This window comes from Pleurodeles waltl, chromosome 9 (genome assembly GCF_031143425.1).
Source record: "Pleurodeles waltl isolate 20211129_DDA chromosome 9, aPleWal1.hap1.20221129, whole genome shotgun sequence".
Taxonomy (NCBI): Eukaryota; Metazoa; Chordata; class Amphibia; order Caudata; family Salamandridae; genus Pleurodeles; species Pleurodeles waltl.
This window is the reverse complement of record NC_090448.1, coordinates 453,396,987-453,420,404: the sequence shown is the minus strand read 5'-3', so window position 1 is coordinate 453,420,404 and position 23,418 is coordinate 453,396,987. Positions and strand designations below refer to the sequence as shown.

The window sequence follows — 23,418 nt, the reverse complement described above, 5'->3', positions numbered from 1 at the left end:
AGCATTTATATGGGGATTGCTGAATCTCATGTATTTTACTGTATTTGTTATAGATGTGATAGCCTACAAGAAATACCATTCTTTGTAACCAAATCATAAAGACACACCTGCAGACCAGAGAACACTCTCAAGTAGATGCAGACTTTCTGACCTCAATCATACTTGAAATGGCCACCTAGTGGTAACAGCCACCAAAATCTAATGATTGTAAAATGCCTTCTCACTCCAGAGGGTAATGGTCTCCATGCCTCCTAACCCTTGGAGTGAAAGGTCTCCTGCCTCTAGGCGTCAAAGGACTCTAAAGCCTCCTAACCCTAGCAGGGAAAGGCCTAACCCATTTCATTGGCGACTGGCTCTTACCTCACACTATGATAGGTTTCCTAACTCTAAGCATGTGAGTTTCATATTGCTAGCAATGAAAAAGGCACCTTAAATAGAGGTTTAAAATGATCTTTTACAAATTGTGGGGCTTTACCTGCTCATATTGGTGTTTTCACTCACTCTTGCATTGGGTTGTGATTGTATGTCCTTCTATAGATGTCTGTAGGCCTGCCAACTCACACTGTGCTACTTTATGACACACTTTTTCATGCTTCAGCACATGGGCAATAACAATCACAGGGTGAGCTGGAAACCCTTGCACACAAATGGTGTGAACACTCTACACAACTGGGCTCCAGTGAAAGCCCCCAAAAGACAAGTATGTTAAAGGTAGCTGTGTCTGTTTATGCGGAGCAGGGGGGTCCAAAAACCCTCTCGTCATGTCCTATCACTGTCAAAAGCCACGCCCCTTCTAGTAGAGTACATTCACACAGTGAAAAATATTCTTTAATTGGCAAGTCTTCTGTTTGAACTCCTGTATATGTAAGGTAATCTGACACTACAGTAGTGTTGATTTGCACTACATAAGTCTAATTAAATAAATGCACTCTCATAGAGTTAAGAATGCTTATATCAGCAATGCACCCTAATTATTAAATACATAGGTGTCTGTAAAAGCTGAGATCATTTTTATCATGAAGCAAAATGTACTATTCATGACTACCCAGCAGCATAAGCTGTGAGCACACAGGTGTATACTGGGTATAACATGGGTTACACACATAAATCCTTTACCTGTTTGCGAAATGGCTAAAGTATTTTTGAATGAATACCTTTTACATTTGCGGCAGCATTAATCAATTATGCTATAATATATATCCACACGACCAACTTTGTTGGTTGGAACATTTTCATTAAATAGTGCGCTGTCTGTGTGTTCTTTTAACTACGGTACAGATCCTTGTTTAATGTTGGCCCCTAAAGCCTGGGGTGGTACTGTGCTGGAGTACACATGTTACAGCACTCAGAAGTCGTGTTACTCCTGAATTAAGAATCCCCGTGCAACAATTGCAGTAAAACATGCAGAACAAATACAGATACAACCTCTGCTGTTTTACGCATGTTATTACCACATTTTAATGCTCTCCATTACCAGAAGCCCTTTCCTGGTGGTAACTTCCTAGTGCTATGCAGTGTTACCATACTATCATACATCTGTGACAGTGGTAGAAATGAGCAGTTACACAACTATTGCAGATTTCTGTCATTCGTATCACTGCTCTCAGACAACAGGATGGCTTAGAGCTAACCTCGGCTATCAGTGGTGTGGGTCACGTGGGTTCTAGGTGATAGATCGCCACATAAGGGCAGCACAATTGAACCCTCAGAATGGAATGCTTGAATCTGAGGCAAATTTCTAGAATAAAACCAGAGACACATTTGATGCCTCCAAGAGAGCAGTTACTCGAGCAATTAACAACAAGTAGATGAAGCACGTCGAGCGTTCCTCATGTACCGCCATGATAATTATTTTCATGCTGAGCCTTCTGCACAGGAGCACGCTCCCAGTTTATTCATCACGAGCTAACTGATAGCTCACTGTGTGTCTATTAGTGGAATAGCTCCCAAGTCCACGGCCAACAGATAGCCACTGGAAGCTTACAGTGTATGCTCAGCTTTTGTTTGTTACTGTCAGCTAAATTATTGTCTTTCTTTTCCTTGCAGGACCCACGATTTACAGCTTTAATTTTTGACAAGCTTCAAGTGCCTGACCATCTACAGAAACACAGGAATGAAGGCGAGACTCGCTGCGACACCTGTGCCACCCACCTGAACCAGCTCAAGCAGGAAGCCGTTCAGATGATCCAATCGCTCAACCAAGTCAGCTGCCGAGAACTCAACGACCCAGTGGCAGCAAATGTGTGCCCGAGGCTGGCTCCCCAAAGCATGGTCACCGTGCCTTCTCCGAGGGACTTGGCTCTGCTTGCTGGGCAGGTGGGTAGACCTTCTGGAAAAACAACCAATCATTTTTCTGCAACAGAGAGAACGCGGGGGTTTGGATGGACCCAGGGTGCAGGTGGCTTCCCCAACAACAACGTACAAGTAACTGTAGGTCCCAGCAGCCTCAGTGGTGCTCTGAGCTCGGTGACCATCCAGGCTCAGCAGTACCTGGAGGGCATGTGGAGCATCTCACGGGTGAACAGCTTTCTTCCGCCATCCTGTCTAGTAAGTATGATTGAATCAAACATGAAACATTATAGGTCATTTCCCTGAAATTGTAGTTAAAGTGTTTTCAAGATTATTATCTGACTTTAAAAAGAAATGCAAAAACAGTGTGACCATAAAGTGATGGGGATAGAGAGATTATGTGAGAAATTGGAGATCTATAGAGAAACTCAAAGCTCATTGTGTCACTACTTGAAATGTTGCAATTTAGCATGAAGCTTCAATTGAATACATGAATGCCATCAGGTTGTCCGGAGGAGATTATTGATGGGAGGGCTGGAAAGATATGCAGCTTATGAACACACTATGGGCCTGATTTGGATATTGGCAGACGGGTTTCTCCATCACAACGGTAATGGATATCTCGCCCACCAAAATCTAAATCCCTTTGGATGGTATGGTATTTAGATTTTGCTGAACGGGATATCCATCACTGTTGTGATGGAGTAAACCATCCACCAGTATCTAAACCAGGCCCTATGTCAGTGAATGATGAAGCTGCATTGCCACTGAATAAAATGCCATTGTTTTGAGTGATCTTTCAAATTTTCAAAAAGTCAAGTGTGACAATAGCGGGAGATCAAACAGATGGCAACCCACACCAAGACTCCCCTTCCACATTTGCAAGTTGGACATGCAAGGCTTCTGGTGAATGCAGAAATGTAGATCACTGGTGTAACCAGCCCCCTCAGCCCCCACGGTTTGGGGGTCACCGAGCTCCAGAGGGCCTCCTCAGCATAGTACACTGTGCACGGGTGGCGGGCCCCTTGGCCCCTTGCCTGAGAGCTCCTAACTGGGTGGGGAGGGGCCCCCTCGAGTTTCGTTACACCACTGTAGTAGATCCAAGTCATGAAATTAAGTTTTGAAAAGTCACTTCAGCAGATGGCTATCCAAAGGCAAGAGATAAGCAAAACAAGTGCCACTAAGCTAGAGCAGCCTTAAACTACCAGCTACTGAAGTGACACTCACATGTTTAATTTGAGAATGTAGTAAAATGAGGCATGACAGAAAAAATGATAGAACAAAGACATGTTTATGATAATAAAGGTGTCACCAAAGGAGAAATGATTCCAGATTTGATGGCCCTATGATGTATACCCGTGCTAGTGGCATGGAGACCCAAGAGCTGTTTTTTAGGTCTGACTTAAAAATGCAATTGACTACCAGACCTATTGTTACAAGTTCTCTAACAAATACAGGGAGTAGGCTTTGGCACTGCCTCACAAGAAAGTTATCCTCTCACCTGATGCTAGCTGCTGGTTGGTTATTGCACTTCCTATGAAAATATTCCATTGCAGTGAATAAAGGACTATTTTACATCTCAAAAGTATACTAGATCATGACATGTTAAATTCCTTATCTTATAGATTCACTTTATTAGAAAACAGTAACATTTTATTTCGTTTTTTATTTCACGGCAGCACATATGAGTTAGGACTCAAAGTCCGAGCCAGACCTACTGACTTTGCCAATGCTTATTTACCTTGTCTTTCTTAAGTGCTGGTCTTATGTTTTCTTTTTTTGCTACAGTTTTGAGACTTTAATACAGATCTACATAAATATCAACTTCCTAATATGAACATTTGCTATACCTTCAAGGGAAACACGTGGAAATGTAAAACCGTATTTCGCCATATATTCATATTTTTACGATGTTAGGGTAGTCGTTACGGCAGAGTCGATATTTTCCCAGGTCGATATTTCTGCCCCAGTATTGTGAGATACAACTATGTCCTTGATCATCTGACCTAAGACATGGTTTCAGCCAAAATGTTTTGTTCTGCATGATGTGAAGCTTCTGTAAGGGGATGTAAAGCGATATAAAGTAGGGTACAACAACATAAGAACAGTATCTTAAGTAAGATACAAAGGTAGTGGCTAGGGCTGGCTCTCTGTGACCCAGCACAAGACAAAGTGAGGCATGCATGAGGACAGGCACCAATGAGGTGACGATGCACATGCCCTGAGATCAATAACTGCAGTTGTTTTGAACACTGCGAGTGCGGTGAACTGTGGAGTGCATTTTGTGGTGCAAAGACTCTGAACTCCTAGTGAGGGAATCAGGAGGCAGGAGTCTGAACCTTTGCACTCCTTTGGAAATGCACTTAGGCACGGTTTGGTGACTGTATTAATGTTTTATACCGTCTTTAGTGTCTTCAATGACCCTAAATCTGCTTTTACGTAAACATGCTCATTTAATCCACTAATCAATATTGAAATGGATATTGAGTCAACAGTTCCACTCTAACAACTTCCCATTTAATTTCTTGCCTGTCACCAATAAAAGTAAATGTCCTGATTTTGTGCAGCTCCTTTTACTCCATGTAGACTGGTTCTAAATAATTCTAGTTTCTGCTGATCAGGCTATTGAGAGGCAGGAAATGGAGAGATGAGCGCGGATCTCACAAATAGGCCAGGTGGAAAGCCAGACATGTGGCTGGTTTCGTGTGCAATAGAAATAGGGAATAATAACACTAATAAGTGCTAGGAGTGTAACAGTTCTAATTAAAAGAAAGAGAGCTTTGTCTGGATTCAAGACAGAAACACTTTGCAGCTCTTTCACCCCATTTCCTAGGCTTAGATAACCATAAAGCCAAACATCATTTACATTGGTATGTGAATGCATCATTTTGTGATGTCATTTCAATTGTTGAAATGCAGTCAACAGTGGAATCATAACTTGTGCCACATGCACTTAGAAAGTGGTAAGGATAAACAGGGCCCAATATGTCCTTAGAGCTCTCAGCATGGTAACAGTGGATTCTGGAGGACGTCCTAGTTATATTCAGTTTCTGGCCAGCTGAATATCCGGGTGAATAGTCAGTTTCTGGCTAGATGAATATCTGGATGTATTTTCAAGTTCTGGCTTGCTGAATATGCAGTGTGGAGCCCTTGATATGTATTCCAGAGATCTTCCAGAGGTATATCAAGTTTCGGATGACTAATTACTGAATCTCTGGAGCCCCTACTGTGAATGGTTGAATGGTAAAACTGTACTGAATTGTGTTTTTTGGATACTCTCTCCCTGTCTTTGTTCCAGATTTGCTGGGACAGTCCACCTCTTTCCCCACATGGCCAGCAAATTGTTGTAAAGTTAGAAAATGTTCTCATTTTCAGAGATGGTCAACTGAACTCAGAGAGAGACACATTCACATGCCTTTCCGTTGCAAGATTAGTTAGAAACCCTTATTAGAAGCAACTTAGCTAACACAAATGATATTATGTGTAAAAGTTGCTCTTAAGACCCATTAGTGTTACTTCGCGTGTGCTCAGTGTGTCTATGATTTCTGTTGATTAAGCCAAACTGTGCCCCTCATTGGATGCATAATTGTTGTCCTACTTCTATGTTTGTAGAATGTTCCAGATTCTGGTTTTCGAAAGATGGTCACCCTATCCTACTGTCCGTCAGACAATGATCTCATATCCTACAACAAGCAAATACAATAAATGTGACTGTTTTACTCTGTCTCTCTATACCCTTTAAACTCTTCATCACATACTTCTGATCAATCTTCCCTGTTCTTTTATGCTAAACATGCCAACAGCAGGAACCCAGTGCTCTTTCCGTCTATCTTGCTATCCATCGATCAATGTGGACGGGCAGTAGCATGTAACCTTTGAATTCTTTCTAAAAGTAAAAGACAAGCGGTCTGAGCCACAAATGGAGCCATATCCTTACATTAATACGACAGCAGAAAATATCAACAGGTGCACTTATCGAACGCTGGCAGTCCTCGGCTGTTCCTAGCTAGGTTCACTCTGTTAGAGGAGGTGAAGCCTCTTCTGTCCTATTAAACATTAGCAGTTGTTAAATACAGTTTCCATAGAAATGTATACATGTGTTGTGTTATGTTTCAGAGATTTGTATAGTGCTGTATTGGCGTTAATCTGACCTTGCAGCGCTACCGGAATTGGGGTACCTTTGTGCCCTGGTCTCAAGCAGCGGCGTAGCTTCAGAGGGGTTGTTTGGGGTCTTACAGCCCCATAATAAATGTCTTTCCTTATTAATAGTTGATAACAGGTGCTTTCGGGCTGGTATGGTGAGTTGTCTCTCGGATTTTACTTGGGATTTTTGCATACACACTCACAAAACACACACACACACACACACACTCATCTCTGTTTTGAAAGACCTCAAGAATGTTGGTTATTTTACAAAATATTGGGGCATTTTTACAAGCCCCTTGCACCACCCTAGCACAACCATGGGATCATTTTTTTGATGCTAAAGCGGCGCTAACGTGGCTTTTCTGCCACGCAAAATTTACAAAGTGGCACAATGCTTTAATTGTGCCACTTTGCAACCCCTTGTGCCACATCATGCCTGTGTCAGGCTTAATGTATGCAAGGGGTGCGATCCGGTGCAGGGAGGCCCGAAAAAATGTTGCAGTGAAATTTACAACATTTCACTGCACCATTTTTTCCATAATTTTTAACGCCTACTCAGAGCAAAGGATGCACCCGTTATATTCAATAGGCCTCTCTGTGCTTTGCTGCACTAGCGCCACAATAGCGGTAAAACGTTGACGTTATTGTGCTAACAAGCGCCATGGTGTGCCATATTGTAAATACAGTGCAGCCATGGTGTCGTTAGGTGCTGGGAGGGGGTGCAAGAAAAGTGGCGTATCATATATGATGCATCACTTTCTTCTAAATATGCCCCATTGTGTTTCTATTAGTACTTCTGCCAATCCGCATTGCTCTCCCTTTCTACTGCACCTTAAGCCCCTCTCATACACCACGCTTGTGGTATACATTTTATCACTATATTCCAGCATGATGGTTGGGAAATCTGAAGCTAACTCCCCTCCGCACCCCCCAATCTTACTGACCAAGCTAAGCCTCTGGTCACAAGCATTCCCTAACAGAAATGCTGTTTTTCTGATTGCTTGAGCGAGTGGGTCATCAGTAGTGCATTAGGTTAATTTGATGCTTTAGTGTGTATGTGTGCCTAAGTGTTTAGTGTTATTGGTTTGTGAAACCAGAGGGGTTTACCATTCCAGGTAAGTGCCATTTCGGAGATTTAGCATGTGCATTTCTCAACTTGAAATATGTGTCCTAGGTAATTGAGAGTAAGGTGCCACAGGGTCCCTTTGCCGTTGGAGTGTTGTTATGGGGTGGTATGTTGTTTTTATTAACATGATTGAAAGCAGTAAAGTGTGCACCGTGTGTCAATGCATCAAAAAATGAATATGGCGGTGTGTCTTCTGTCCATGGAGAGTTTCACAGCACAACGGTGTGCAGTTTACATTAAGCATAATACGGAAAACAGAATGGTTGGCCAACTGTTTGATCTATATGACTTAAAGCCAAAAATGTGGGATTGTGGTCCTCAAGTGACTTCCAGAAAATATGCAAACTGCAGAGATTATAAAAACATTACAACTGGAAAAATGTGAATCCTGTTGTTTTTATTTTTGCAGTTAAAAGCAGCAGGCAGCACATCTGCCAAGAAGCGTTGATACTGCCTGCTGTTGATTAGCAGAAAATAGGACATTTAATTGTAGATGCACTTTTCAGAGAAAGTGGGTAAACTAGTAACCGGGAATGGAGGGATGAAAGCAAACAATCTGGGGGAAAACCCCTTTCTACTCGTCTTTTTTTTAACATGATTTGTGGGTCATTTGCTTTCCTGAGAATAGACTACAAAGATGGAACAAAGCTTCACATTCTCACTGATCAAAAACTGTATTTCTTGCTTGTGGCTTCTTGAAGATGCTCAGTCTTCTGGCAGCTGGTGGTTAGCAGTGAGTGGTTAGCAGTGAGAGGTTGGGATGGCACTCTGGCTGACTTGGGGAACCACAGGATTAGACTAGCTCCCACCAGCTCTCTGTGCACCATGCTGCTTCTATCCCAGCAGGCTCTATGTAAAAGCATGAGATCAAAGTAATGAGTGTATTTACTGGACTTGTGTCACCTACCCTTGAGGATGTGGTATAAGAACCTCATGAACTACATATTGTCTCACAAAAATACCATCCCATTTAAGTTAATATTAGAAAATTGTCGCCCAATTGAATGATATTTTAGAACAAATATCTACAACACAGTATTTGTGCTGTTTGATATTTTTGTCAATCTGATTCTGACACAATGTCTGGAGAACAGAGACGGATATGGATCACATCTTTAGGGAATGTTGTGTTAGGCCGGTGGGAACCCTACATTATGGGTGGAAAGAGATGTGGAAGGAGAGATTAATCACTAGAACTTAGTTAATGCTTTGATTTTAAGTCATAAGCCACTAGGCAAGAACAATTGGTGCCTGAGCCAGTCCAGGGTTAAGTACCCAAGATAAGAACGGCTACCGAGAAGCCTGGATAACCCCAGGATGAGATAATGGGAACCTCCCCCTTTTTTCTAATGAGTATTCGGGCTATTACTCCCTAGCAACTCTGTCAAGAGATTGAAGAGCTATTATTGTTTTACATCATTTGTTATTGTGTATGGTCCTTAAAAAGATGGAAGTGAAATTGAGGTTGAAACACTGAAACGTGTTGATGTTTTTAATCTGCCCATTGCTGTTGGTAATACAAGGAGGAAACAATTCATATTGTCTCCTTGACGTTCGGACTACATGTCTACAGCAAGGGCCTTGTTAGGTCGAGCATAGCAGTGTGCAAGTGCTGCTCTTCTCGACATGTTGTAATCTATTCTGTCGGCTTAAACCATGCACATCTCACGCCCATCATTTTCCTTCGTTCCTGGGCCTGCTTTCAAAATTCCCTTGATTTCGTTGGTAAATGCTGTACACATGTGGCAGGAAATGACCAAATTATTAGGCACGGTTGACCAATTTATGTGGCATGAAAAGCCCAATTGTGCATTTACAACGCCAATAGCTCCAACTCTCTCAAATGCAAGAACTATTGCATTGCAAATGCTTGTTTTTAACTAAGCAGCTTTATTGTTGGTTTGAATAACTCTGAGAGATTTGGAGCTATTCTTACTCTGTTAGCTACTTTTTGCCTTGGGAATCTTATCTATGTTTGTTAACATAAATTTGATTTCTGATAGATTGATGTCTATACGTCTAGGAACTGAGATACCCGTTTATTCATGAAATAAAATCATGAATTTATTAAAGCAAATTTTTGATTAATTGTTGCTTGCTCGGGCCTGGAAGAGTTGTGCGTTTTGTTTTCTTGCTGATCACCTGAAAGTGCGTATGGAACTCATGAACCCATAGCTTAAACTTGTCAAAAACATAATCTTCTTCACTGAATCGAAGTACAAGCACACATTGATTCCAGCAATCGCACGCTCGTGTCTGGGATGGTTACTCTCAAAAGAATTCGGAAAGTGCCGCAGGTGCTGGATTAAGCAGTAGAACATATCTCAGATCTGAAATCCTACATAGAGTTAGACTCATTCTGGATGGGCTGCACAGGCTCCCTGACAAATCATGCTGAGACAGTGAACAGAGCAGCTTTTGAATGTGTTCTTTCTTCCAATAAAAGGATGCATGAGAAATAAAAATTAGTTTACGCTATGTCTTACATAAAATATGAAGTTCCTCAAGAATACATAAGTAGAAAAATTAGCTTAAATGAAGGGAATTCCTGAACAGATACTGTGAGGTGCATGCCCTCATTTCCGTTTATATTCTTGAGTTATTGAGAGCCCCCAAAAGTTAAATGAAGGGAACCCTAAACCAGATACTGCGAGGTGCATGAGTGCCCAACCATCTGTGTTTTTGAGTTACCAAAGGTCACCTGCGCCTTTTATGTGGTGTGCATGCCCTTTTTTGTCCTCAAAACTCTGCTTGTAAAGGTGAAAGAATATCTGGTTAAGCTGGGCCACTCTTACCATTCGATCAGTTGCCTATAGTAAGCCTTCCTGAACCTACCAGCCTTTCAAAACGCTAAATACAAGTGGCTCGGTGAAAGTGCTTTCCATGTTCACTGTTCATCTCTCTGGAATTCCATGCTCACTTAACTTAGACTTGAAGGCAGGTTTCAGAAGCTCTGCAAAGGTTCAAGGCACATCTCTTTCCGTTCCCCAATAGCCATATGCTTCTTAACGTTTGAAGGCTTTTCATATTGGATCAGTCTGCATGACCTGCCCCTGGGCCTACCTGCATTACCTGCTCACGGGCCTAGCTGCATGACGGGCCCTTAGGCCTATTTTCATGACTTCTCTATCTTGCCTATCCTTTACATGCTGCAAAGCTATCACAATAGAGCTTGAGTTCTATATCAGAAGCAATAAATGTCAGTTTAAATAGTTTATGTATGCTGTTTTTCGCTTGTTACTGTAATCCATACAGCCTTTGTTATTTCACTCAGAATGGTGCTCACATTGTGCTATGTCCAAATAGATTATTAAACTTGAAAAACAGAAATGTTTTAAATTGACGTAAACATCACTGAATTAAACTAAGTGTTAAATGCCTTTCACAGCCACCATGCCCTGCACGTCTGAAAGGACTGGAAAACAAGACTGCAAATGTGCTTTACAAGTTGCTACCTTAATCGATTTTTTGGCATTTTAGCTAACTGCCTGATGGGATTTGTTGTTGTGTCTCTTCCATCATAAGTATGGGCCTAACAGTCTATATGTTCAAATACATTTTGCATTAAATTTTGAGTATTTGATAAGGGAGCAAGTGATAACATGGAATCAGTTGGAACACAAGCAACACAAATCCCAGCTGCAGTGGCTGATAAGCCCCAAACAACGTGAAGCCACATATGAACGGTCCCTGACCAAGGAAGCAAGGTGTGCAAAATTACAGTGGACTGGGATGGTGCCCCAAATAATTATCAATGGCCGAGAATAATTCAAGAATTCCTTCTAAAACTTTTTTGTGTACTTCAATGCGATGCCCTAAGTATGATGGGTATGTCCAGGCATGGGCCCCATGCTCACCGTCCCACTGGAACCAAGCTACACCTAACTGATGAGACCCACTTAAGAAAAAACAGCCTTGAGTTGTTTGTGTTCTGGTTCAGGGAGGACCTGGACTGGCAGCTTGGGCTGGACTGTTCCTACTGGAGCAGGATCAAGACAGATCAGCATATGGCTGGGTCCAAAGTGAAGTGGCAGGGTGTGCACAGTAACTATTCACTGTGATGTGGCTCCAAGTGTTTACCAGTGTCTGAGATTGGCATTCCTACCACCACATTTTTGTATTCATTTTGTATATGCTCTGCAAATTAAGACAGCAGAAGGCTGGTTTGAGACAGTGTGAGAAGTGGCAAAGAGCAGGGGTCCCCTTAAATAGGTGGCTTCAAAGACCAGCACAAACACTGCTTCATTTGTTATGTGTATTCTGCATTCCTGCCAACAGAAAACACAGAGGTCCATATCTCACTACCACTTAACATTTGGGGTCACGATTCATATCCACAGTTTGTTATCAGATGATGCTGTGGATTTTCGAAGGAACCTTCAAGCTGCTAGCTCATTAGGATTCATGAGATCACAGCAAGGAGTGTGATTTTATTCCACCGATGCAGATAGGTGTATTTAGCATCTCCTTAAATGCCCTAGCAGTAAAGGCTTCAGGACATCCACTGCCTGTTAATTAATAATCATAAATCGCATGTCGCGCCTGGACAGAGTGCGGTTTAAGCACTAACAGCGAATACAAGTTTAGAATGCTGGCATGCCATTAAGCACGTTCATTTTTCCATTTCTGTTCGCTATTGATTTAGTTCCAGCAGTGAGTTTATAATGGATTTTTAATTAGAATACAGTCAGAGTAATCAATGATGAGATTATTAGGCATGTAAATGGAATTTGAAGCCTGAGATGAGGTAATTTCCCGATATAACTAGGAATCGATGGTTAGATGCCAGACATCATTACTTCTGGAATAACAACGTTTCCTGAAGACCGACCATTCAGCTTTCACGCTTTAATGCGTAAACCCACGTGACTACGTGCAAATGGAGTGCGCAAGTCTCAACCTGAGTGGCTGTCTTGTGATCTGAGGATCAGAGAAAACCTATAGAAGTTAAACCACAGCTGTCATTGACAACAGGAAATTCACTGACACACACGATAAACCGCTGTTTGTTCCGCAGTGATGTATCAATCCATCACTTTCATTTTCACTTCCTCCCTATCACCTTTCCCTGAGCACTTTTATTTTTTTCCGGTTGCTCTTCCATGTGTCCTTTGGAACAGTAGATTTCTTTTTTTATTGTTTTAGGGCGGACGGAGACCCATGTGTGATCAAGGGATTCTGAGGTCTCCCATTTCAGTTTAGGGGATGCCCCCATGCCCTCTCTCCTTAAGGAGGGAGCTCCCCATCACCCCTGCTCCTTAAGGGGGTGCCCTCAGTCCACCCACTCCTAGACACTGCGTATACGCTTCAGTACTATAGGTCAGTGAGCTCACTAAGCGCTTGCTAACAGGAGTGGACTGGGAATTTAAAAACAGCCTTGGCAAAGATTATAAATTTAGCCCCCATGTGCAGACCTGCTAATGTGCTGTAGAACCAGAGCAACTCTTTGGTGTTGCAGCTCGGATCACGTAACGTGCATCACCACTCCTGGAGGATGAAACCAGCCTTCAAGTGTCAAAACCGGCCTCCTCGGGCTCCAGCCTCCCAGAGGGTTCCCATCTTGCCCGGTTGGCTAGTACGGCCATGCATGCTGTTAAGTTTTCCTGGTTTGATTATGGCAAGCCAGATTCAGGCCTGATCTAGAGGTTGGAGGACAGGGTACTCTGACACAAACGTGTTGGATATCCTGTCCGCCATATTACGATCCCCATAGGATGTAATCGGATCGTAATATGGCGGATGGGATATCCGTCACGTTTGTGATAAAGTAACCCAATCCGTCAAACTCCAAATCAGCCCCTCAGTCTTCCATTCTTCTAAATTTGCCAAAAACAATACCTATATTTATTGTGTAAATATGTTTGTAAATACAAATGTTATATATCTTTTAGTAAAAGTGCTACAAAAATCACAAACTACTACTAAAAAAACCTACCACTTGCCTGTATGTTGCCGCATGATGCTCATATATGGGTGGTAGGATGTATTTAGGTGTGGATTCGTAAATCTTAATCCATATTTTTCATATTTTGTGGTGCTTGTTTCATCGTTTGGCAGTAAGTAGTATTTTTAGTAAGTGGTGTTTTCATAGTTGGTTGCAGCGCACACATTTAGAGTATTAGTAACTTTTCTATGCCTGTTTCACTCTTAATGGCATACCATTAATTAATTGCATTCAAGAAGAGAAAGGGCATTTGAAAATTCTCGTGCGAAGTCTTAATTATCCTTGCAGAAGACAAGGCGGTGAAAGAATAGAATTTAATGTCATTGAAAGCCTGTTCTTTTTTGCACATCAGTAGCTGATGTGGTTTGACAGTCATGTAGAGGGAAAGAGGCGAAGAGACAGGTAGGGTCTGGGAGAAGAGGGAGGAGAGTTACAGGGAAAATAAAGATGGCAGGAAAGAGATACAGGAAAAGAGAGATAGTTAAGGAGCACAAGGAGAAGGTAGAGAGAGAGAGGATGAGAGAGGCAAGAGTGAGTGAGTGCCAGGCATGGAGGGGGCTTGATAGAGAAAGGGGGATACAGAGCAAGAGAAAAGGGTTTGGAGATAGTGCTTAATTTGTACCAGTGTTTAAAAGCAGTGTGCACTGACATTCATTTTTCAGGAGGGCCAGGTCTTATATTTCTTCATCAGATTTAAAGCCAGAGCAAGAGAGAGAAAGGCATAACAAGCATTTGCAATGCATCGGGTCTCGTATTTGCTCAAGTTAGACCTTCTTGCTACATAAATTGAAAATGAAAAGTAAAACAGTTGACACAAGCAAGCCGATTCAAAGCACCATGGCCGCCAAGATCATCAGCGCGAAGGAGAGACACAAAAAGAAAAAGAAGTTTGCTTGCAGTCAAACGTATCTGCAATCATGCAGTTATCCATGTAGCAGGGGCAGTCTGCAAAGCGATAACAAAACCGTCCCAAGGAGGAACAAATGTAAAGCATTTACCAGTGATGATAAAGGGTTTTTGAAAGGCAAGCCCATGAACGAGTTAAAGTGATGGGCATGCAGTGGGTGTTGTTTAAAGCCCACAATACTTACAACAGGTCAAAGCATTTGTGCCCTCGACCTAAAAAGGAAGAAGTGAAAGAAAAGAAATCGGTGGTAAAGGGAGTAAAAAGCAAGGATCAAAAAGAACAAGAGAGAGTGTGATAAAGTGACAGGAAGTGTAGAGTGGTGGAAGAAAAAGACATGAGCTGGAATCAAGACTAAGCAGCCTTGATGTTCTGCAACCCTGGTCTTCGTCTTCACTGGTGACGGGCTCTTAAGAAAAACTTTAGACCCCTCCATTTTTTATTTTGCTTTCCAGACTAGGCACTGCCTTGACATATGTTTCTAATTGCATTTCAAAGAGTGCAAGAACAGCCGCACAACATTTGTTTATATATATATATATATATATATATATATATATATATATATATATATATATAGTGTGTGTATAGTTCTGCATTGTCCTGCAGCTGGAAGAGTTTTTCTTTGCTCACTTTCTGATGGCACACTCATCTGTTCCCCAAAATGGATCTTGCAAACAGACCATAAATCTGCTAGTATGTTCTTGTAGACTTAACTCCGTTAACTTCCTGAACCTTTTTGTGACACCATGGTCAATTATTTGTGGTTTGTTTGAAATGATGCACTTTTTGGTCATGTTTGGGCTGAATTTATTTGCGAGTCTTCAATGAAATTGCCACTGTACATGTGAGCTTAAATATTTTCCTCTACCAACACATATTGGTGAGTTAATAGTCGGTAACTGGTAGTAGGTAACTTTGTTGTCCCTAACTCTGTTGTCATTTATTAGTATTTTGCCAACACATTCACTTCTAGTCCTAGGGCTAGCCACCATTTTACTTAGAGTGGGATAATAATTGGAAATGATTCCAAACAAAGACAATGTAAATATCTCAGTGGCACAGTGTTATATACTTACCAGACGTCGCACCCCCGCCAGCAGCAGAAGCTGCAAACCTTTCACTACGAATGGATAATAAACTAGGTTTACTATCCCTTTGTGGTGGAAGGGGTGGGGCCACGGGGGTGACAAGCACACTCCCCTCAGAGTGCATGTGTGTTTGGCTCGCTATCTCAGGCCGGTCAAACACACATGCACTGTAGTCTCTCTAGCCCTGCAACACAGTTGCTGTGCTGCAGAGAGCCTGCAAAGGCTACCATTCTGAGCAGCGTCAGGACTGGCCGCAGGGCAGGCTGGGAGCCTGTGCCTGAGGGAGGAGACGGAGGAGAGGAGCGGCACGCGAGGAGCAGGTATGTTTTTTTTAAAATTAATTTTAAGACCCGCTCCCCCGCGCCACCTCCTCTCCCCCCAACCTGCCCCCTCCTCATTAGGGAAGTGAGCAGCGACTGCTTTTTAGGTCAAATAGTGTTTTGAAAATAACTGTAATTTTTTTTAATGGAAGTCAACCCTATCAGACCCCTAAAACTGCTTTACCTTCAAAGGGTCGGAAAGACTAGCAAAGCTAGAGAGGGGTGCTTTTGATGAAGAGAAGCTCCACATAGGGTGAAAACAGGGAACTTTCTATGGGGTAAGGAGGATCACTTCCAATAGGGGACAAGACAAAGGCTTCCCATTGGAAGAAAGTTTGTTACATGCTTGAAAGATGAGATTGTATGGTTGGGTGAAAAACAAGACCTTCCTATGAGGCAAGGAGAAGAGCTTCAAATATAGTGAAAGACAAACGCTTCTTATAGGAAAAAAGAGGAAAGCAACTGATACGGTGAAAGACATCACTTCCCAAAAGGTGGAAAAGGAGATCTCTCAATAGTGTAACAGAGGGGAGAGTATGATAAGTGCAATAGGAAAGTAGGGGTGGGCGAGCCAACAACTTAAGAAGGACAACCGAGCCAGATTCGAACCAAGGGTCTGGTTTGAATCTAAGAGCTTGTGCATGAGCCGAGCCCTGCAAATGTTTCCATGTAAACCATGCCACAGATCACACCTAACATACAACAAGGTCTCTTAAAATTTCTAAATAGTGTACTTATTTAACATGTGGAAGTTTTGACATTAAGACATCACATTACACTGCTGCACCGAAAAGTATGAATTAAAAGTGATAGATTTCAATCAGGAACTTAAAACCGTTCCTGCCCCTGCCCATGCAACAATGGCTTTAGTGAATTGGGATGCAAGTTAGTTGTCATGTGCACCCTGTTTGTGGCCCAAATTCTTCTAAATAGAGCAACATGACGGTCTATTAAATTAAACACAATGCGTTTTTACACAGCTCATAAGCGGTAACACAGAAAACGGAGGATCAAGGAAATAAAACTATTTTCCTAAGATCACACAATTTGGTTAAGAGGAAGCCACGGTAAATCCCATAGTTTCAGGTCACACTTCGTATAAAGCAGCCTCTAAATGGGTGCTTAATTTGTCTATTCTCTTTACCTAAAATATGAATGCTTTGCTTTTAACTCTTTGTACGAAAGGGTAGGGCGAGGGAGGAAGACCACAGGAAAGCTCGGCTCGTTTTGGGCTCAAGGTTTCAGGAGGACCTCGAGCTCAGCGAGAGCCAGAGCCAGGCATCTGGCACAAGCTTGATTCGAGCTATCAGTGGCGCGCCCATCTCTATAGGAAAGCTTCCAGCGAAGTGAAAGAGATAAAGTTTAGAAAAGGTGAAAAAGATTCCTATAGGTGAAAGAGGAAAACGTGCAGTGGTGTGTGAGAGAAGAGCTTTATGGATAACAGAGGAGAGACTCCAGAAGGGTAAAAGAGGAGAGTTTCCTGTGGGCGGAATGAGAAAGCGTCTGATAGAGTGTGTGAGAGACCTCTTACAGATGAAACCTTCCAATACAGCGAAAAGTCTGTCACATGAGGATGTGTCCTCTTCTGCTTAACGTTCTGAAAAGAAATAGAAAGTCATTAAAATCAGAATCCTGTATACACAAGGAATTACGCACTTAGGGCCATATGTACGAAAGCTTTTTCCCATAGACACAGAATGGGTAAAATCCTTTCGTACATCTGGCCCTTAGTTTTCAGTGATGTTCTGTTGTTTATAACAGACTCAAATGCAAACGAATGTTCATTGTACTTAGATTATTCATGCTACGTTCTACATTTTATTTACACGATTTACATCAGCCCTTCCAGTGGTTGTAGTAACTCAGAAGGAGGGCGCAGATCAGTTCGACAAAGCCATAACAGGATGCTCCAACACACTGCAGTCGTGTTTCTGCGGTGCATTCACATGCGCGCATAGTTTACGACTGGTTTACAAATAGACAATGGGGGAATAGAGAGCTGTAATTCGCCGGTGGCTAGAGATCTTTTCGGAGAGTTAAGTAGAACCAATTGATTGTTTATGTGTCTCCGCAGGCTTTGCTGCTCTATATTACAGGCTGCGGTTTGCAGTCACTCCTGTGCAATATAACTGGTATTGATTTTACGGCTGCACTTTTGCTTTGCTGTGATGCAAACCATCATTTACTTTTACCCTTAAGAGCAGAAGGTATTTAGCTGAAGACCTCGAAGGTACTGAGTGGATGAACTGTTAATCTCCCATTGAAATATTGATTCTTTGTTTTTGTGTCCACTGGAGGATGCTAGGTGTAGGAGTAAACATTCAGTCTAACATATTTTGGGTGAAGGATTTCTGCTAAACGTTTTGTGTTTTAACAAACGTTTTACCGAGCGATCCTAAAAGAAATAGCTGCTTTAATTTTTAGTGGCTCATCTTGCATCTGTTTGTGGGAGACATGAAGTGTAGCTGGTTTTGCATTGTTGAGAGCGTCAGACAGTAGTGAGTCCCTCTAGCTGAGATTGTATCAGAGGCTTTTTGGTGTTAGACCTCTCTTCATACCAGAACAGAACCCACGGGTTGAAGGATTACATCTGAACGACCAAAAAAAAAAAGATTTCTCTGGGTATTAATAATTGATTTACTCCTTTGGCTTGCCTTTTTCCTTTCCAAACACTGGGGACGTTCAGCCACATGATCAATAGACTTTAAGAACTTTCCAATGGTGACTAAGGTGAACATAGGAAGCCCTCACTTGGGCATCACTCTTGGGCTACCTTGGACTTGTCTGTTCGTATATCACATCCCAGTGGTACAACATCGGCCCCTGCAGGCACTGCAGCACAGGGCTCCCACCTTTAAGGTGGGGGCTGTTTCAGTCCCAGTTTATGAATTCCTGTGGAGATGTTGGGAGCCTCCGGACCCCTCACCACAGTCTGCCGGGGATAGGAGGGGGGGGGATGCTAATTTTTTCTTACATCTCTGTCACATTGCTGTTTCACTGAGTTCTCATTTTTATGTAAAATCAATGTCTCAATCTAAAACCTTAACTATGTCAGTGTCTCTGACTTTTGTTCGTACATATCTCCATCTCACGTACATTGTTTCTCATCATTCTATGCAATGATATAACAAGACTGTCTCCTTTTGCTGTGACCTGCCTTCTACATATATCCTATTTCCCTCGTTAAAGAGATAGATTGTCTGTGTGAGTCAGTTTCCTGTTGCTCACTTGTTTCTGTGTCGGAATGTGACATAAAATATCATCTGACATAAATATTGTGTTCTAAATATAATTTACAAAAATAATGTCTCAATAGGTGTTGGTTTTCTGTTATTAACTCCAATTGGGCGTTAGTTTTGTAAACGATGTGTAATATTAGATGTTGATGTTAGATGATATGACTTCGATATTCTGGTACTACAGTGCTCACTAGGATTGGCTTTCCTGCACTAAGCAAGATGGTGTGGTACAACCTTAGGCGCCATTTGAGTTGTGAACGTTTTGCATTGATTTATGGCTAGTATGACCTAGCAATCACCCAGTGTGGCAAAACAATAACATTGCAGAATTCATTTAATTTAACACACCCTTCCATGGATCTCATGCCCACATTATTAACTATTAATTTCCTCTTTGGAGTTTAATATATCATATTTATCAGGCTTAGGAGTATATTGAGAATACTTAGGGCCCCTGACAGAACATATTATGGGGCTCCTGTTCGGGCGAACTTTAAATTTTTTGCCCATTTTCGGCTAATTCAAATCCTTATAATTTCAAACGATATTTAGTTACACCTTAACGTTTTAGAACCCCAGCAAATAGGTGATAAAACATTTGTTTTTGACACATGATCCCAAACGTACACCTATACCCCACCACTATTTAGAGACATTTTCCTTAACTACATTGTATATTACTCAAGGACATTCATGTTCCTCTCTCCATCACTAGCACCACTAGGAAGTACAGTGAATGCACAGGTAAGTGAGCACTGAGATGCCTGGGCTGAAAAGTGACCCCTGCTCTACTTGAAGTGACACAACGCAAGGGGGTGGATTAGTCTCTGGGTTGAACCAGGATGAATTGAAAGAGGGGCAAGATAGAGGGAGGAAGGAGTAAATTAGAGGGAGGTAGGAGTAGAGAGATGTAAAGAGTGGTAAGCGGTAGGGTGTGATAGAGATGAAAGAACAAGAGATAGGTATACAAGAGAAAGACTAGTTAGAAAAGTGAAGAGGTGAGGTAGGGATAGGTAGAGAGACAGGGTCAAAGGTAGAGGCAAAGAGAAGCTAAGATATAAAAAGAGTAAATAAGTCTTCTTCTTGGCCCAATTGCTTTATCATGGGGACCTTAAGAGGTAAGGACCCTAGACAATTGTCCACTTTGCCCATGTCTTAAAACACCTCTTGCTTACCCCCCTACAATTCTAAGAAGACCAACTGTTCTAAAAAAAACATCAACTCTTCCATAGCTTAATTATCCCTTAGCCAGCATTGACAGCCTACTTTCTACTTATCTCTAATGGTCTTGCCTCCTCTCGTCTGCAGGGCCCAACAGTCCTTTCCCGTGGAAATAACAGCCTAAATTCCCTGAGGTAGCAGCCTTTTTGGTTGTTGACCTCAAGGTCACCTAGCTAACCTTTCTGCCTAAGGACTTAGCCAAATAATCCTATGCCATTGCTCTTTCTACCACCTTTCTAGTTATATTTCTTGCATCAAATCCTGTCATAACTGTGAAAACATATGCAATCAAACCATAACCATTAAATATATGACACAAACTTTACCACCTTGTTCCTAAAATGCTCCAAACAAATGCTGACTTTAAAGCTGAGGCCTACCAAGTAGACTAAAAATGCAGGTGGATAAATGGGCCGTATTCACAACGGTGGAAGTTTAGAGAGGCAGATGCTTATGCTTACACACACCCACTGCATCCCAAGCAACTGACGATAGAAGTGAAAAGTCCCACATCTGATGCGTCCCACCAACACTCATTAGTTTCCATGTTGAACAGCAACAATTAGATGTTTACTGTAGTGGTGCTTTAAATAGTAGTTAGACTTCATGCATACACACAGGAAACCACCCATATTTATGATGGAGTTGAGCCTATGCTTGAGTAGTGACTCAAGCTAGCAAGGTTTAGTGGTTCCTGTTAAGTCATCACCATCTATTCAGGTCCACCTTTGCTAGTTTTTGCTTAAACTTCTGCACTGAGATATACACGTACTGTCCCTTCTTAGGTCATAATGCATATTTGAAAGACCCTTTCCCCTTGTGATCATTTGGTGTATTATTATGGTAGTGAAGTTTGGCAAGCACACTAGCGCCTCTGAGGCGGCCTCCTAGTGATTTTTTCAACACAGGCCATAAGGTAAGTAGATGTAGCCACGGACTGGGAATGCAGAGTTCAGTGGTACTTCTTGCACTGTTGGTTGGGATGATGGTGCATTAGAGTATTTCAAAGTGCAGGTGAAAGGACACTGAAAGATCATCTGATGCTAAGACATTTTGACATTTTCAAAAACTGGGAGTCTTAACCATGAGAGTATTCATAGATTGAAGGTGGTAATAAGAATGACAGTAATTATGTTTTTTATGCTGCAATTTCACAAGAATTGCCTACTTATAGGCAATCAAGCAATCTGAAAATAGACACATGGGCTGCCTGACAAACCCACCAGAGGAGACCACCTGCTTCATTTTCCATGTTCGCAAATCATCTTCAGCTGTACTTGGGCCAAGAGAAAGACCAATAACATAGCCAAATCGATATACTACAGCCACAAAGGAAGTAATCCAATGCGTCTGGTACATACAGGGAAACACATGGTAGCATAAGCCCAACTTAATAACTTTAGCAAACTGTGAGATGAAAAAATAGATTGTGGTGAAAAATAATAATGAAATTGTTTATCGAGGAGGAAAGGTCATAAGGCCTGATCACAAATAGTGGACTTGCAGATTGCCTGGTAATATACTGAGGCACATAGTGAAGGTAATTTGAGAGTGCCAGAATTTCTGCCTATGTTTTCTGTGAATTCCCTACCACCTTCTCACTGGATTTTCCCGACGGCCTTCTAATACTGAGACCTCAGTGATACCAAACATTCCATGTCAGTTCATTGTACAAGAAATACATTACATTTTTCTGTCTCTGGTTTTCCTGATCTTATAGTGAGACATGATTCACGTCAACACTCAAAGCACCAGCTGTTTCTGTTACTTGAACAAGATGGGTTGTTCAATCTTATACTTGCTGGTAGCTAAAGATGCAATCAGTGAATGCTTCATAAGCCACATCATTTTCCTTATGAATTTTATTTGGTGGAAGAAAGAATTTTGAAGTAGACCCTAGCATATCTACAACAGCACTAACTAAATAATTCTGCCGTTCCGTTGTTCTTAAAGAGCTTAGGCTTTGTCCAAATTGAATGTTTTAGAATCAAATCCAACTTTGAAAGCCTGCAAATTAAGTTATGAGGGGACTGTATCCTGGGCTCACTTGGTAATGCCTTTATTATGTATTGATCAAGGCAATAATTGAACCAATTTCCCCACTCCAATGATCTTCAATGTGATTTAGAAGTCCTTTGTCAGCTTGGACTGCTTCATGATTCTAGCGTATTCTATCTTTGAGCAAGTCACTTCCAGTACCACAATATCCTGATTTTGGACAGCGCAGACTGCTTATCCCTCCTTGAGAGACACGTTTCCAATTTCACGATGAGGAAGATGCTCCAATCTTACATATTATTACCAAGACAGATAGGTCAGTTCCTGAAGAATTATTAATCATCCCAATTAATGATAAAATAAGTACACTTTCTCCTTGTGTAAAAAATATAAAAATAATTCTTGCCATTGTTTTAATCAGCGACTACAAGATTCTTTTTTTGTGAATGCTTGTGGCATGATGCGTTTGGATTTTTTAAACTATTGAAGAGCATTGGAGAAGTCGATTACATGGACCCTACGTAAGCTAAATAGGTGAACTGGAATTGTTTTACCCTAATTTTGTTTGCAGTAATTGGTTGCATGGCTCTGGAGTATATCAAAGCTCTCATCTTAGACCTGTGAAGCCCCAGTTGTACACAGACTAAAGCGGAGAGGATTTGAATTGTATAGCTTGATCCCGCCTAAATGAACTCACAGCTTCAGTCTAATATGGCTAACATTCTTTGTAAGTGCTGTAAATTACATATACACTAATTCTTTAATTTAATGGTACTCAAGCTGCTGACCTCGGAGAGATGGAAATGTGAGTCTGCCTTGACAGAATTCAAACTTGTGACATGCAGATCACCCCAGATGTCAGCCATGAGAGTTAACTCATGCAGCTATCTTCCCAGCTTTACCATCAGATGCAGTATTTTGAGAGTGAGCTGTAGCTCCTGTGATTAGCCATGAACTCGCACGGGGTGGCAGAATTTTTGTAATTAGGCAACACTCTATGCCGTATTACATAAAGTAGATAAGGCGAATTCTTGGTCCAAGTGCAAAAATGTATGATGGTTTGCATCAGAGTGTTACATCTGGTGATCTGATGTATTTCAGATCTTGTTAATACTACTTAAGCAGGTGCATTTTTGCTAG

The 23,418-nt window shown here is 41.7% G+C and overlaps 1 protein-coding gene across 3 annotated transcripts in view; it reads left to right on the top strand.

Annotated features, from left to right (window-relative positions):
* Positions 1-23,418, top strand: part of KIF26A (kinesin family member 26A) — a 212,394-nt gene that overhangs the window by 79,527 nt on the left and 109,449 nt on the right. For 2 of the 3 annotated variants that reach the window (XM_069207257.1, XM_069207258.1), the window contains exon 3: positions 2,047-2,547. In XM_069207257.1, the coding sequence (XP_069063358.1) occupies positions 2,047-2,547 (501 nt within the window). The remainder of the gene's footprint in view (positions 1-2,046; positions 2,548-23,418) is intronic. The other variant, XM_069207259.1, reaches the window with a different exon arrangement.